General features: G+C 43.7%; 1 protein-coding gene across 1 annotated transcript in view; it reads right to left on the bottom strand.

Annotated features, from left to right (window-relative positions):
* LOC136587226 (macrophage mannose receptor 1-like) overlaps window positions 1-15,942 on the bottom strand; it is a 353,431-nt gene that overhangs the window by 301,272 nt on the left and 36,217 nt on the right. The window contains exons 7-9 of the mRNA XM_066585783.1: window positions 7,643-7,825; window positions 6,743-6,900; window positions 5,866-5,979 (exon numbers count right to left, since the gene is read on the bottom strand). Of these exons, the coding sequence (XP_066441880.1) occupies window positions 5,866-5,979; window positions 6,743-6,900; window positions 7,643-7,825 (455 nt within the window). The remainder of the gene's footprint in view (window positions 1-5,865; window positions 5,980-6,742; window positions 6,901-7,642; window positions 7,826-15,942) is intronic.

Here is a 15,942-nt window from a genome sequence, read left to right as displayed (position 1 = left end):
GCAAGGGAAGTCAATGGACTTTCATTGTTCCATACATACAGTGGTTTCATATGGCAGTGTGTGTTAAAGAGCCCTTCTATGGGCTCCAAATTGAAACACTACCCCTACACACGGCATTGGGAGAGGGCAGTGCTTCAAAATGCAGCCCCACTTTGAACACAGCTGGAAATTTGAAAAAAAAAAATCAGTGCGCATGTCCACGACGTCAGATTTCGGGACATGCACAGTGCATACTCAGCCGATACGCGGTCTCTGATGGCTCTCTGCCAGCAGAGAGAAAGAGCTCCATATGTGTAAAATGGACATAAGCCCTAAGTCTCAAATCCTAAATATTAACAATCCCTCCCACCGCAATGATGCTATAAAAATGGAGTTCCATTATCCATGGGATAAGATCACCCTCCCCTATTTGGGAATCAATATTATTGAAAAAATAAGAGGTAATTAAATGTTTTAAATATCTTTTGCCATATTTAGAATAAAAGAATCTAAATAATAAAACATATTTGGTATTGATGCGTCAATAAAAGTCCCATCTATCAAAGTGATGTGATATTTACTCCGCACGGTGAACGTCGTGAGGAAAAAAAGAAAGAATGCCAGAATTGCACTTTTTTGGTCACCCCGTCTCCAAGAAAAAATGTACTAAAAAGCTATCAAAATGTCGTATGTACTCTACTACGCACAACTAGATTGACGGAAAAGTAAAAAGTTATGGTTGTCAGAAGATGGCGGCCGAAAATAATTTAAAAAAAAGTAATATTTTTCAAAAAAAATTAGAGTAATACAGCGAAGAAAAAACTATATGAAATGGGTATTTTAGTAATCCTACTGACCTTCAGAATAAAGTTATCAGGACATTTTTGTAGCAGTCGGTACATTGTAGTAACAAGACACAAAGATGGGGGAATTTTGTTTCATTCCAAGTTACTATACTTAGAATTTTAAAAAGATTTTCAGTATATTATATGGTGTGATACATAGTACCACTGGAAAACACCGATCATCCCGCAAAAAACAAGCCCTCTGACAGCTGTGTTGATGGATAAATAAAAGAGTAATGATTTTTTAAAAGCGTGGGGGGGGGGGGGGGACCGAAAATGGAAAAAAAACCCTTACAGGGTTAAATCCCTTCAGATTAAAAACCACATTGAAAATCAGCTTCCCTCGACTCTCTCACTTCCTACATATCTTTATAATTTCTTACTCAAGCCACCCCCTCTTAAATCAAGTATGCGCTTTTTCTACAAGATTTATGTGGCGAAAGGAGAAATAGAGGAGAAATACTAGAAAAACCTGGGAAAGAGGCATGAAATCCTCTTTCGCCCCCAGGCAGTTGTTCGCATGGGCCCATGGAAGCACTCTCAACGCCAATCTTCTGGAGACTCACTACGACCTCATATGTAGATCGTACTGCCCCCCTTCCCCCCATCCTGGGGAGACAAGAACATTGATTCATACTTTTTTTAGCTGTCCATCCCTACAGCCATTATGAAATATACTTTCAAAGACAAAAAAGAAGGAATGGAGTACAGGACTTACTAAAATCATATAGCAAATAAAGGAGAAAACACACCAACAATAGAAAAATAATTAAAATATTATCCCCAGGTGGGAAATAACTGAGAGCATATATGCATACATACAAATGAATGTCTGGTATACACACATATTCCTCCATCTATAGATTAAAGTCAGATATCAATACAGATATATCAGGAAATAGTCAATGTCTAGCATACTGCCATTCAGCCTCCCAGCATAACATGAGTCTGCAAGAAACATATGTAATCCACATCTGAACGTCCGAATTCAATACATAATTCAGTAGAATATCAGAGGATTACCTTAGTTGTGCACTATGCCACTCAGAATCGCTCCACAAGGAGGTTAAAAACCCCTAACATACGTTTCTAACAAGCCTTCCTCAGAAGGGTACCCTTGCACACACTAACCCTCTAAGCCTTTGTGGAATTCAATATTCTCCATGATTTCTAAGATTGTAGGAATTTGAATAAAACCCACTATGCAGCTAGTGTTACTATTGCTAGGCATTGAAGATGTGCATATGAAACATAGGAAAATCACTTCTCATATACTTCTTCCTGTAAAACTAGCCATAGCCAGGTGCTGGAGGTCTCCTAGCATTCCCACTATAGTCTATGGTGTCTGCACATTGCTCCTATGAAAAATGATGTTTGCAATTAAAAATGATACAATGCAGGCCTATAACTCAGTGTGGTATCCTTCGCTTCTATACAAAATGAATTGATCACATAATAGACGGATCGATCAGAGGCCCTCTCCCACCTGAAAGCTGGCCAAATTGGTACTTCTATTAATAAGGGTATGAATAAGATAAATCTTTCAATTTAAAATATTGCTCCTTTTGCTGCTGCATCACACTGTTTACTCATGTTCAGTCTGTGATCTCTTAGTATTGTAGTGACCCAGCAGGCCCTGCAGAACACTCATGGTACACTTGTCCTGTTTCACCTGTCTGGATGCCGTCTTTGCATCCGGTAGGTGACGTCTGTAGGAGAGACCCTGTGTCTCCCCTTCTGCTCTAGTCAAAGAGCTCAACTCTGGTGTCAGCTGGCCTTCCATTGACTGACAGTCTGGTTTAATCTTGCTGGTGCAGAGCCCAAGGCTGGGAAGCAAACATAGAAGTCCCTATGCAAGAGTGCGGGAGAGGGAGAGGTTATAAAAGGAAGTGACGCAGAGCAGTTAGTTAGACTTAGCCAGGAGCGAGTGAGGAGAGGTTGCAATTACCGCAGTCGGCAAGGAGAAGTACTTCATCAGTTATCGTTCCCAAGGTCGAGAGTGGTGATCAAACCAGCTCCCTTGGCATCTACAGCAGAGAATCCAGAAGATCCTCTCAGAGGTCCAGCTTCACCTAAACAGTGAGTTATAGCTACCCGGTGAAGCTCAAGACCGGATTTATATATATATATATATATATATATATATATATATATATATATATATATATATATACATACACTTTTTTCTCTGCCTCATCTAATACTACAGTTAAATCTAATTCAATTGTTCATCGGAATTCAATAGTGGAGAAAACTGTTTGATAAATCAAATCTTCGGTAATATAAGAGAGCTTTGAAGATAGAGTATCAGTGAATCAATAATGCTGCATTCTTGAATATTTGTTGTAAATACCTTTCCTAAAGATTGTAAAATTAACCTGTTATTAAAAAGTTCCAAAGTTAGTAAATCTGCTCACTCTCAGATTGCTAAACTAAGCTGGACTGGTCTCCGTTATTTCTGCGTCATCATCGTCCGGAGGGTCCAAATAGAGTGTGGCGTCACCGTGACAAAGTTTATACCTCCAGCCATACCTACGGTAAGTTCATTTGGGGCGTTACAGTATACCCAAGTCTTTTTCACATGTGCTGCTGCTTAGCCCAATTCCTCCCATTCTGAATGTGCTTTTTTCATTTTCTTGCCCAGATGTAGGACTTTGCATTTCTCCTTGTTAAATATCATTCTGTTAGTCGCCGCCCACTGGGCAAGCTTTGCTAGATCTTTTTTAATCCTCTCTCTCTCTCTCTCTCTCTGGGCCCAGGACAGAGCCTTGTGATACGCTACTTGACACATTCTTCCAATTCGATCTGGAGCCATTTATGACCACTCTTTGAGTACGATCACTCAGCCAGTTGTGAATCCACCTAACAGTTGCCTTGTCAATCCCAGATTTTTTTTTTCTAATAAGGATGGTATGAGATACTTTGTCAAATGCTTTGTTAAAGTCAAGATATACTATATCTTGAAACATGTCAGCCTTATTCTCAGGAAAGAAAGAGTCTGCAGGAAGGAAAGCAGTCTTAAAAAGAAGACATTTGAGCTGCATTGCCTATGGAAAGCTGACCTCTATGGAGGTAACAAATGGTTGGGCATTAGGGCATTCAATGTCTTGGTCTTCTCCCTCTAGTTGTTTGGACTACCCGATTGACATCTATGACACTGAATGATCAAACAGCTACTCAGACTGATCCATGTGGACTGCTTCAGAGGGTGGGTGGAATTGGGCACTAGGTGAAGTAGAACGTGGGTGTTCATGGCCAACGGGTGTAAATGCATAGGCAGAACCACTTCCAAGGAATAGCAGTAGGCTTGCCCCACCTCCTGCAGAACATGGAGCTGTTGCTTCAGTGGGAGCTGCTTGAACTTGGCCCATTCTCTATCACCTCCACCACGGACACATCCCGTTACCCATTGCTTTCTTCATCTTTTCTTTTTGCTTATTTTTTTTTTTAGCATTTTTTTGGGTTCACCTTTTAGTGTAATTTTATGTAACTTTTCAGCTAACTTTACAGTTTGCAGAAAACCACTACTAGTTGTTTAAGGCCTGCAAGAAATTCATAGCGGCAGGACTGGTGACTTTGAATAACATTTTGAAGTCGCTGACACGTAATGTGTGTATTTGTTGTTACCCAGTTTTGTTTTTTGTTTTGTTTTATATTAATAAGAAAAGAACCGACAACTAAATAAACCGCAATCCCTGAAAGGTGCTATATGTGAGAACAGAAGGCCACAGAGTATAAAAGGGAGTTCTGCTCGTGGACTACGTCCCAAAGGATGGTTCAAGCATCAATGTAACATATTACTGTTCAGTATTGACAAAGCGGAGGCAAAATATTAAGGAAAGACATTGAAGAAAGGTCTCCAAAAGGTGTCATCCTGTTGTGTGACAATTCCCCAGTCACACACTGCAGGTGCCAGTATTGCAAAAATGACCTCCTTAGGTTTTCAACTGATGTCCCATCAAAACTATTTGTCTGACCTGGCTCTATCTGACTACCATCTATTCCCTAATCCCAAAAACCGCCTAAAGCGACAAGTTTGGAATGTTTTGGAGGCAACTAATGCTGCAAATGAGCGGTCGGAAGAATTCTATTTGCAGGGACTTAAAAGCTGCAGTAGAGATGTGCCAAGTGTGTTGACATCCTGGGGCAATATGTAGAAAAGTGGGGCAGGTTTAGCTTCCTAGATCATTTTTATCTGGGTAAGGCTCAATGCTGATCAGCACCCCCTTGTAGTTCTAGTTGATTACGCTACAGAATTCTCATTCCCTCCTGTGAGCTGATTTGTGCACACTGGTCTGTTGCCTACAGAAAGACAAGTACTGGGAAGGTCTATCACAGAGTACATAGCCAAAGGAGCACTAGCAGACGTGCCGCAGCAGAACAGAAGATGTGGAATCTATTCCCCAATTTTCCTGATCCAAAAGTCCATTGGAGGGTGAGATTTTTATACCACTTCATACAAAAGAGGAAGTAACAAATGGAAACTATAAAATCAATTCTAAGCAACCTGCAGCCAGCAGATCACATGACCACATTAGACTTGTCCACAAAAGCCAGTCCTTGCAGCGAGCAATTGACTGGTCATGTATATTGGCTGATATGTCATTGTGCTGTAAGAAGAGCAGCAGACAGTACGGAACCCTGGGAACTACTGGAAAAGGAACAGCAACAAATTAGGTATATAGTATAAGAATACTTTGTAACTACATTGAGATTGTTGAAACCCATAAAAAGAGTCTGGCTAACCATCTAATACATGATTATTAGGCATCAATGGTAGACACATTCTTTTTCAGGGATCTCACTCTATCATGCCCATATGCTCTAATAGGCACATGGGCAGGTTGTCCTTACAAAAGAACCTCTTTCCCCACATAGAGTGAAATGTATTAAGACGGGTGTTTAAAACTATGACACTTTTATGTGAAAGTTGCATGCACAGGCACACATGGCAAAAAGTTTAAAAAAATTCACAATCTAGACTTGCAGCTTTTTATGTCTGTTTTTACTAGATAAGTCACCCACATAATGTTTACGTTACCTCATCACATCCAGGGTTCAGATTGATAACTTCCTTTTGATCATTTGGCAGCGGTTTTCTTTTGCAAATATATGGAAACGTTTTCTCGCACATCATGTCTGCCCACTGTCCGTCCTGTATAAGAATTTATAAGATGTGAATATCACATATACCAAAGATCATTACCAGCAACTTGTACAGTGTCCTGATCACCTGCTTTACATCACTTTACAGTGTGAAGATAGTTTTCTAGCTTCCTGCAGCCACCACTAGAGGGAGCTTACTGAAGACAGGTATATTATGGAGTTTGATGGATGCTGTATACATTTGTATAAAAAAACAGGCACACTTCACACAGTGATATCACATAATACACCAGTGTGTGATGGACCAAGGCTACATGCATGCTGTGTATGGATATATTGTGAGCATTGAAGCTGCAGTGTAACAATATGTGATATTTTATATTGCTAGTATCAGAGTGACTGATGTATAAGATTACATATCAGTGATTTAATCCAGCCAGTTAATAATTACAACATCTTAATCATAGAATCATAGAATGGTAGAGTTGGAAGGGACCTCCAGGGTCATCGGGTCCAACCCCCTGCTCAGCGCAGGATCACTAAATCATCCCAGACAGATACTTGTCCAGCCTTTGTTTAAACACTTCCATTGAACTCACCACCCGGGTTCAGAGTGTCATTCACTGAAAAAAGCCAAAAAATGCAATACCTGATATGCTGCAGAGCAGGCACAGTTGACACAGGCACAATCGCGATAGGGCAGGCGCAATCACCTTAAACCCTAATAGAATGCAGTCCGCTAGACTATGATATGGAGGAGCAAATTGTTCAATGCCGACTAATGTGCTAATGCCGGGTTCAGAGTATCATACCTTAGTGGATAATGCAACACAGTCCTCTTGTTCGCTCTTGAGGTGAGATGGCTCTCCTCTCTGCCATGTTGTATATGTCACTGGGGATCCGTCACTCCATTCAAAAAACAGCTGAGTCTTCAAGTCATTCAGTCCTATCCAGACATACTCCGCATCTCCTAGAAGAAATATTTACAGATGTAGCAAACATTAATCCAACACTTAATAGGCTTGTTCAGTTGTAATCTATTGATGGCTTATCCTCAGTATAGGTCATCAATAGTAACATAGTATGTTAGAATGAATGAAGACAATGCCCATTTAGTTCAGTCTGTTTCAACCTCCACCCCCATTGTTGGTCCAGAGGAAGGCAAGAAAAATAACCAACGAGCAAAAATATTTCTTCCTGACTCCATAATAGCAGCCAGAGTAATCCCTGGATCAACATTTGAGATCAACAACCCCTAATGTCTATATCCTGTAATATCATAGCGCTCTAAAAAGACATAAATTATAGTAATTCTTAAAGAACGACTTGCGGCCACACCCCCTAATGCTAGGCCCTATGTACTTAAAAAAGGGGCAGGGCCAATGTAAGCCAATGTAAGGGTCAAATTTTTGCAATTTTAGCACATGCCACAAAATTGTGGCTTTTTGATACAATATGCACAAATGAGAAGTCAATGATCTTTTCTAAAAGACACTGCCTGCACCTAACAGTAATACTGTGTTTTAGCTACTGAAATTATATTTACACTGCTCAGTACTTCTCTAGTGTCCTCCATGATGTTGTGATGACTGTGTGTGTTACAGTTAGAGATCAGAATTTGCAGTTCTCAGTGAAAAAAAGGTTCCTTCCACCAACCCTTTTAAGTAGGCTTTAAGATTAATGGTATCGATAGTGAACCTGTGCATACTTACCAAACTCAAACTGTGAGGCAGCAGCACTTGCTTCTTCAATATTGTGCAAACTTACAAGGTCACCCTCTTCTTTCCTGCAAGATAACATGGCGTCCTTCCAAATCCTTCTGTCCCTAACCAGGTAATAGCAGTATCCGTTATAAGGAATCCATGATGATGGACAAGAGATGCGATCATTGGTCCCTGTAACAAGAACCTCTGAAATTAGTGGAGATGATCAAAAACTGGTTTTGCAAGTGGGCTTTAGCCATAAAGGGGCACTAACGTTTCAGACAACTTCTGCTCATCTACTAGCTTGTGTTATTCTCATCATTTCTGTAATATACTTCCATTAAAAATGTGGTTGCTTTACCTCTGTAAGTCACATTTGAAGTGGCTGCTACTAAGAGTCTGCCTTTTGGCTTCTCCGCAATCCACTCTCTGTCATTAGGTACAGAGCTTCTGTAGTAACAATGATGTTTCCATAGCAACAGGGGGAGGGGATATCTTCACAGGAAGCTCCCGTGCACACACAGGCTGCAGGCTGACAGATCTGTGGTAACGATCTCTATAGTCTCTCCCTCTCCTGCTTATACATGTGGATTTACTAACCATTTGTCCAGAGTGTCTCTAAAGGCCTGAATCATACTGGAAAAACAGGTGTGTGCATTCAGATACTGCCTCCCTGATTATTGGACTAGAAACAGTGCAATGCAACATCAGGGGAAGGAAGTCCAGGACAGTTCATTACTGGCAGAATCCTAGACTTGCTACACACACTCTGCCTAATAACGGATTGCAAATAGCAGGACAGCAGCAAAATAGGGAAGACCCCTTGAAAATCAGATCTAAAAGACATGCAGCAAGGTGCAAACAGCAGCAAATGAGTGTGGAAGGAGAACCTGATGTATTTTACAAAACTTGTTGAATACTTAGTGTGATACTGAGACTGGTAGGCTATCAGCCATTTTGCATGTGTCATCCATTTGTGTGTGTGTGTCAGGTCTTGCTATATTGTCATCCATTTTGTGTGTAGTTAGGTTGTAATTGCAGCTTTCAGTCGACCCCTCATCCAGTTCCTCACTCTTGTCTGCTCATATTCACATTTAGAAAGGCCACTGTCTGACATTACCCTGGACCAGAGCTGTGATATAAATAACCCCCTCCCTTTCTCTTCCCCACCTGCCGGTTTGGTTTATGATTAGCATGAGGATGCTACATTGTTTGACCATTTACTTCTTAATAAAATCTAAGGAAAAGTGTTTACCTAGGAGTTGGCTTCTTGCAGACATTGTGAAAGTAGAACTTGGGGCGAAAATCCCAAATCTGGTTTCTTTATTTTATTTTCTGTTTTATTTTAAGCACTGTTAGTGTGTGTACACCTGTGTACCCTTATACTCATGTGTAACACCCCTTTTGTGTATATATATATATATATATATATATATATATATATATATATATATATATATATATATATATATATATTTATATTTCAACTGCTAGTCTTTTATTAGAATACATCTGCAATTTATTAGTCAAGTGTTGTCCGTTTTAAACCAATTCAAACTCTGAAGAGATTGTGGTGGTAATTCAATCTGATGTCTAGCTACCTGAGAAAATGTTGGTAGTGGCAGCATGTATGCTTGCAGCATTGTAGAGTGCTGGAGTGCTTTGGACTGGATCAAGGGGGTGACTTGTGCTTTTAGTCTGCCTGTGGCAAGACCCTGTGAAAGCTGGTTAGAAATCCACCTGTAGTCTGGTGATTCCACACTCACAATCCCACTAGAGTGATCGGACTCTGCCGTGACAAATTGCATGCAATGGTTGGAGCGATCGTCTCTCCATGACAAATTGGTGGATCTTTAAAAGGTTTCTGCCAGAATTAAGCGATTAACTCTCGTACTAAGAAGGTTGGTGGACTTTTACAAGGTTTTGATTCAGCGCGAATATATAATTTTTTTTTGTTAGTAGGGACTTACAGGGCTTAAGAGCAAGGCCCTGGAGGTGTTTACAAAGATTCCTTGAGAGCAGGATGGTGACTACGAGGTCATCAAACCAGCCTTGATCCAGCAGTGGATCAATTCCCGCGTTTAAGAACCTGGAAGATATGGTTCTGAAGGAACAGTTCCTGGAGACTGGTACGGCCAACATCCACCAGTTTGTCATGGACCATGAGTCCAAAGATTTGGCTCAAGCAGCCCGGATTGCCACCAACTACATCGCCAATCGGAAGCTGGAGCTGTGGAAATGTGGAACCAGCTTGAGAAGGGGTAAGCAGAACAGTAACTCTGACAGATCTCCCCCACCCATGTTCCTAGACTCTCAGGGGGATCTGCTCCCTCTCTCCCCTCAAGGCCTCCTGTTGATACCCGCAGATATTTTTCCTGCCATAAGGTGGGACGCTGAGGTGACCATCTGCTCTGAACTGGTGGCCGCCATGTACATAATTCCTGGAAGGGGGGGGCGTGGCCTGGCCTGTGGAGCGAGCGGCAGCGGATTCCCTGGGCTCCTGCAGTTTGTGTGGTTGCAGCGGTTTTCGGGGACTCCTGGGACACCTGCGCTCCGCTCATCAGTAGCAATAGCTGCTCCACAGCCTGAGGAACGGATGGAGAGGTCGCGGGACCAATTCGGCTGCGATCGGGCATTGAGGCCTAACACAGGGGTGAAGCCGGGGGCCTAGATTTAAGAGCCGGAGCGGACCGGAAGTGGAGGGCGAGCGCGGAAAGACGCCGCCGCGCCGGTGAAAAAACATTCAGCAGCTGCATCCAGAGCCCCCAAACGAGGGGGGTGAGGTTTGCAGAGGGGAGAGGACCGGAGGGAGAGGGGTCAGAAGGAAGGTGCAGGCAGCGCTAAGATCCGCGGTGCCCCCCCCCCCCCGAACGCTGGGAAGCGGGAACGTGAGGGAGTGATTGCAAACTACTTGCAAGACCAAGCCTCCCAGGAAGACATACTGGAAACTTCCTCACTTAAGCAGACCTCCCATCCTAGGGGAACAACAAGCCCCACACTTCCCACCTCGCCTCATCAACCCCCCCCTGGCACATCCACACCCCCCCCCCACCCCCCCAGAAATATCACCCCCCTCAGAAGAGCCCCCACCCTTCTGACAGGAACCATTGGGAGAGGGGAAACTACAGAAAGAACCCTCCCCAATACAGGCACAGCCTGAATTTTTAAAGGAGCCCCCTTCGGTGGTGCTCTAAAATACGACAAAGACCCGTTTCCAGGACAGAACTTGTCCGCTGAGTGAGATGAAGGGCTAAGTGCAGGCCCCCGTCCCAGCGGCACCCACAGCGGCTGATAACAGAGGCTAGAAGCAGCTTTGATGGGCAAAACGAGTAAGGACAGAGGGGGAGACTCCCTGAGCACTCCGCGACCCCAGAGAGGGCAAACCGATCTTCAGCGCTACCTCAAGGAGCGGACCTCCCGCTCACCCCATGCTCAACCTAAGATGGCACCAGCGCATGAAGCCGCAGCCCGACACAGTAAGGAGGGGGATGACGGAGACTCGTCGGGGGGGAGAGGAGGGAGAGTGGGTATCCAGAGCATTTATGAGAAAGCTGCTCTCACAGTCCCTGCTCCCATTGAGAACTGACTTAGGGGAAATCAAAGAAGACCTCAAACATATGGGCAAGCGAGTAGAGGAGCTGGAGACTACATCTGCCTCCCTTGTCCTGCACTCATGCGAGATGGAGAGAATCCTGAAGCTGCAGCATGACCAACTTAATAAATCACTCATCCTACAGGAAGACCTAGAGAACAGAAATCGCCGTAGTAATATACGCATAAAAGGCCTTCCTGAGTCTTGGGCTAGTGACTGCTTAACAAAAGTGGCCAGTGAAATATTTTCCACCTTGCTGGGAAAAGAAAGGGCTTCCTCGGTGGTCATAGAAAGGATCCACAGAGCGCTTAGACCACTTCCCCCAACAACTGAACCGCCAAGGGATGTAATTTGTAAATTACTGACTTTCCCGGACGCAGTGGCAATACTAAGGGCTGCCAGGCAACAGAAGGACCTATGCTATGCTGATGTCCCAATACAACTATATCAGGACTTGGCGCCCTCGACGTTAGCGAAACGCAGAGCCCTACGCCCACTCTTGACGGTTCTCAGGGAGAAAGGAATCAGATATGCGTGGTTATTTCCTTTTGGACTGAGCTTCACGCATGAGGGCCAAAAATTTAACATACGTTCCCCGGAGGAATTGCACCAAATATGGCAAGCACTGGACATTGAACCACTACAGCTTCCGGGTTGGCTCCCCTTACCAGAGCTACCGAAGTTTCCTACACTAACCCCACAGGAAAGCTGGCAGCCGGTATATGGCCATAAATCACCAAAAACCAAAAAAAAAAGAAGTCCAGGGAAGAAACCACAGAGATGGACACTTGAGGGAGGGAATTCCCTCCTCTCGGTATATTTCAAAAAAGAAGCTCTGGATGGACTTCTCCTCTCTTCGCCACCTGACGGATTACAGTTGTGGTTACAATTGCTATTACCTGCTTTTGCTCTTTTGCTATGTGGCTCTCGGCCGCTTCCCTCTCTCATCTCTATTCCTGCTCCTGTCCTCTTTTATACTCTCTCCACTTGTTAGGAGGTACCTATCCTCTCATTTAAATGTTCATATTCTATGCAAGTGTAGATTAAGAGGAAGGAGCCTCCCTGGTCTTACTAAGTTTATTTAGCTTCGCTTATGATGAATAGGACAAGGGGAGGCGAGCTAAGCTAGGGAGATCCTGGTTTGCCCCCTGGTAAGTTAATTGTACCAGAGATGGCCCCTTGATCTTCTAGCTACGCTGTCTACCCTATGCCCATTATTAATTAGACAACCGCATTGGGTGCCTGCTAGATCAGGCTAGTCGAACTTGTGTTTTGAATTTGACTTGTCAAGATCAGCCACTGTCAACGGTGTCTATCGTAACTCGCCCTCTTAATAGTCGAGGGTTCGGGATCCTGTTGATCCCCCACATTATTACATTACTTGTTAATATAAAGAATACCAGTAGTTAACTGGTGTTCCTCTCCAACTATCCTTTCCCTTTTTTCCTTCCTATACTCCCTAAAACCTCTTCTCCGGGGCGGAGGGGGGGACGTCCTGCCACAGCGGGGATTTCACTGATTAACTGTATCATCTTTTTTTTCAGCTACTGAGTACTTCTTCTGCATATCAGACCAACAGAGATGGGAGATCTACGCTTTACGTCGTTCAATGTCAAGGGCCTCAACTCCCCTCTGAAACGCCACAATGTGGCTCTCCTTTTAAAAAGGTATGATTCAAAAATTGTCCTTCTTCAAGAGACCCATTTCAGGGGGGATAGGTGTTTCGCACTGCCGGGAAAAAATTTTACGCAGACCTTTCACAATGCCCACCCCACCTCTGCCTCGAAAGGAGTCTCTACACTGATTCATAAATCGATAAATTTCGTATGTGAAGCTGAGTACTCTGATAAAGAGGGAAGGGTGCTGTTTCTGAAAGGCTCCATAGAACATACAAAAATCACCATTGCAAATATTTATGCTCCAAACGTAGAACAGGTTCCCTGGTTGCTGAAGCAATTAGATGTACTAAAGCATTTTGCAGTCGGGTATGTAGTTCTGGGGGGGGGGATTTCAATGTCACCCTAAACCCATTGCTGGACTCCTCGGTAGGCCGCTCCCAGATCCCGCAAACAAAACGGAGGCGGCTGGGCCGGGCGTTACAGGAACTGGGGCTGGTTGACGCCTGGCGCCTACTCCACCCTTCAGCGAAGGATTTTACCTTTTTCTCACAGGTCCATTCCTCTTACCAGAGGTTGGACTATCTCCTCGTGTCTTCCAGCCTCCTCACATCCCTTATAAAAGCTACAGTGGAACCAATGACGGTTTCCGACCATGCCCCAATTCATATCACACTGCGCCCGCTTCAATATATCAGCAGAGAATGGAGATGGAGGCTCAACCCATCTCTATTAGATTCTGATAAGGATAATGCGGCCCTCACCAAGGCAATCGAGGAATACTTCCTCCTTAATTTGAACGGAGAGGTAGACATCCCCACGGTCTGGGAGGCCCATAAAGCCTTCACCAGGGGCCTGCTGATAGCCTTGGGCTCCAGGACCAGAAAAAAGGCACAAAAAGAAATAGATGATATGCTCACTCGAATTGCTTCTTTAGAATTGATGGCCAAACTCTCCCAAACAAGCGCTAACTTAACAAAATTAGACTAAACAAGAAGAGAGCTATGGGTTGTTTTGGAATCCAGGTTTAACAAAAAGTCATTATTTATGAAGCATGTGGTGTATGCTCAGGGAAACAAGGGCAGCAAATTTATGACGTCCCTAATTAAAAAATCACAAATGAAAAATTTAATTAAATCCATCAAAACTGGCTCTGGGAGGCTAGCCAAGACTACCCCAGAAATTGCCAAAGAGTTCCAACTCTTCTATACAAATTTATATAATCTACAAAGATCTAGGCCAGCAGGGGAGGCCACCAAAACTAGGGAGCAAATAGACTCGTTTCTATACCAATTGAACATGCCCAAACTGGATAAAGACGAAGCAAGTTCACTTCTATCCCCCGTCTCACAATGCGAAGTAAAAGAACTTCTAGCTGCGTGCCTTCCGAACAAGAGCCCAGGCCCAGATGGCCTCACACTGGACTATTATAAAACCTTCCAACAGGTCCTGGTCCCAAGGCTAACAGACCTCTTTAATGCCCTCCTATCCGGAGCTAATTTACCCAAACAGGCGCAGGAAGCCCAACTCACATTAATCCATAAAGAAGGCAAAGACGCCACGATATGCGGCAATTACAGGCCCATATCTCTCATCAACTTCGATACTAAGCTGTGGGCGAAGCTCCTGGCTGGGAGACTGGAGAAGTTCCTCCCTCGCTTGATCAACGAGGAACAGGCTGGGTTTGTGAAGGGGAGAGAGGGCAGAGACAATTGCCATAGGCTTCTTCATGCGGCCCAGTACGCCCAGCGCCATAATATCCCTCTCGCCTTTATAGGAACTGACGCTGAAAAGGCGTTTGATAGGGTTAACTGGGCCTACATGAAAAGTGTCTTACTTAATTTTGGACTCCCCTTAGAATTCGTGTCCGCCATTTTTTCGCTCTATTCCAATCCGCATGCAAGAATAAAAATAAATGACGGACTATCTCAACCGTTTGAAATCAAAAATGGAACACGTCAAGGATGCCCTCTCTCTCCTTCCCTATTTATTCTAACTCTAGAGCCGCTCCTAACCCAAATCAGACTGGACCTGAATATTAAGGGACTATTAGGTGATAGAAGACTGTCTTCAGCGGCCTTCGCGGATGATAAGGTCTTCTTAATCACCAATCCGAAGGAGGGCCTACCCAGACTTGTGGAACTTTTGAACCAATTTGGAGAATTTTCAAACTTCAAAATAAACTTCCACAAGTCCTCCGCATTAAATATATCTATACCCCAAACTCTCTTTAGAACTCTAAAACAGAATTCCCCATTCACATGGTCGGAGACCTCATTGGACTACTTAGGGGTCACAATAACAAAAAAACCTGAAGATCTGTTCTTGACAAATTTTACACCAATGTTAAATAAAATAAAAAATCTCCTGAAAGCTTACGATATTCCAACTATCTCCTGGTTTGGCAGGAAGAACATTCTAAAAACATATATCCTACCTATAATCCTTTATAGGATTAGAATGCTTCCTACACACATCCCATCAAGCTATTTCAAAACCCTACGTACAGTCTTCTCGGGTTTCATCTGGAGGCAAAGAAGACCGAGGCTGGCATACAGCCTCATGATCAGAAGGGGGGCAGAGGGTGGCATTGATCTCCCTAGCATCCCAGACTACTACCGAGCAGCTCAGAAAAGCTATTGGATGAACCTGGCCTACCCAATAAAAGACACCTTACTCCCAGAGCTAGCGAGTGGACAGAGTGGGAAATCACTAATGGAAACGCTCTGGTTTCCAGAGAAAAACAGCTATAGGGCAAAGAACTTTAATCCCCTTCTGAGAGGCCCCTGCGAAGTTTGGGATGGCCTAAGGAGCAGATTAGCTCCAACCCCATCTCCAGTCACCCCGCTTAACCTGGTTCATCAATTAATGGGCTTTAGATCAGATCCCGCCACCATCTCTTGGTGGAAGAAACTTGACAAATTCTGTGTAGGGGACCTACAGACGCACGCCCACCTCCGACCCACAGAGATTCTACAAACATTGTTGCCTGATCACAATTTCTCATTTCTACAACAGGCTTCACTAACTAGAACGTTAGGGGATTTTATTAAAACCTTTAAACCCACCAGACCTCTGTCACCATTTGAGTGCATCTTGAG

The sequence above is a fragment of the Eleutherodactylus coqui genome, chromosome 12 (assembly GCF_035609145.1).
Source record: "Eleutherodactylus coqui strain aEleCoq1 chromosome 12, aEleCoq1.hap1, whole genome shotgun sequence".
Taxonomy (NCBI): domain Eukaryota; kingdom Metazoa; phylum Chordata; class Amphibia; order Anura; family Eleutherodactylidae; genus Eleutherodactylus; species Eleutherodactylus coqui.
The sequence above is the reverse complement of the archived record's forward strand: the minus strand, read 5'-3'. Positions and strand labels throughout refer to the sequence as shown.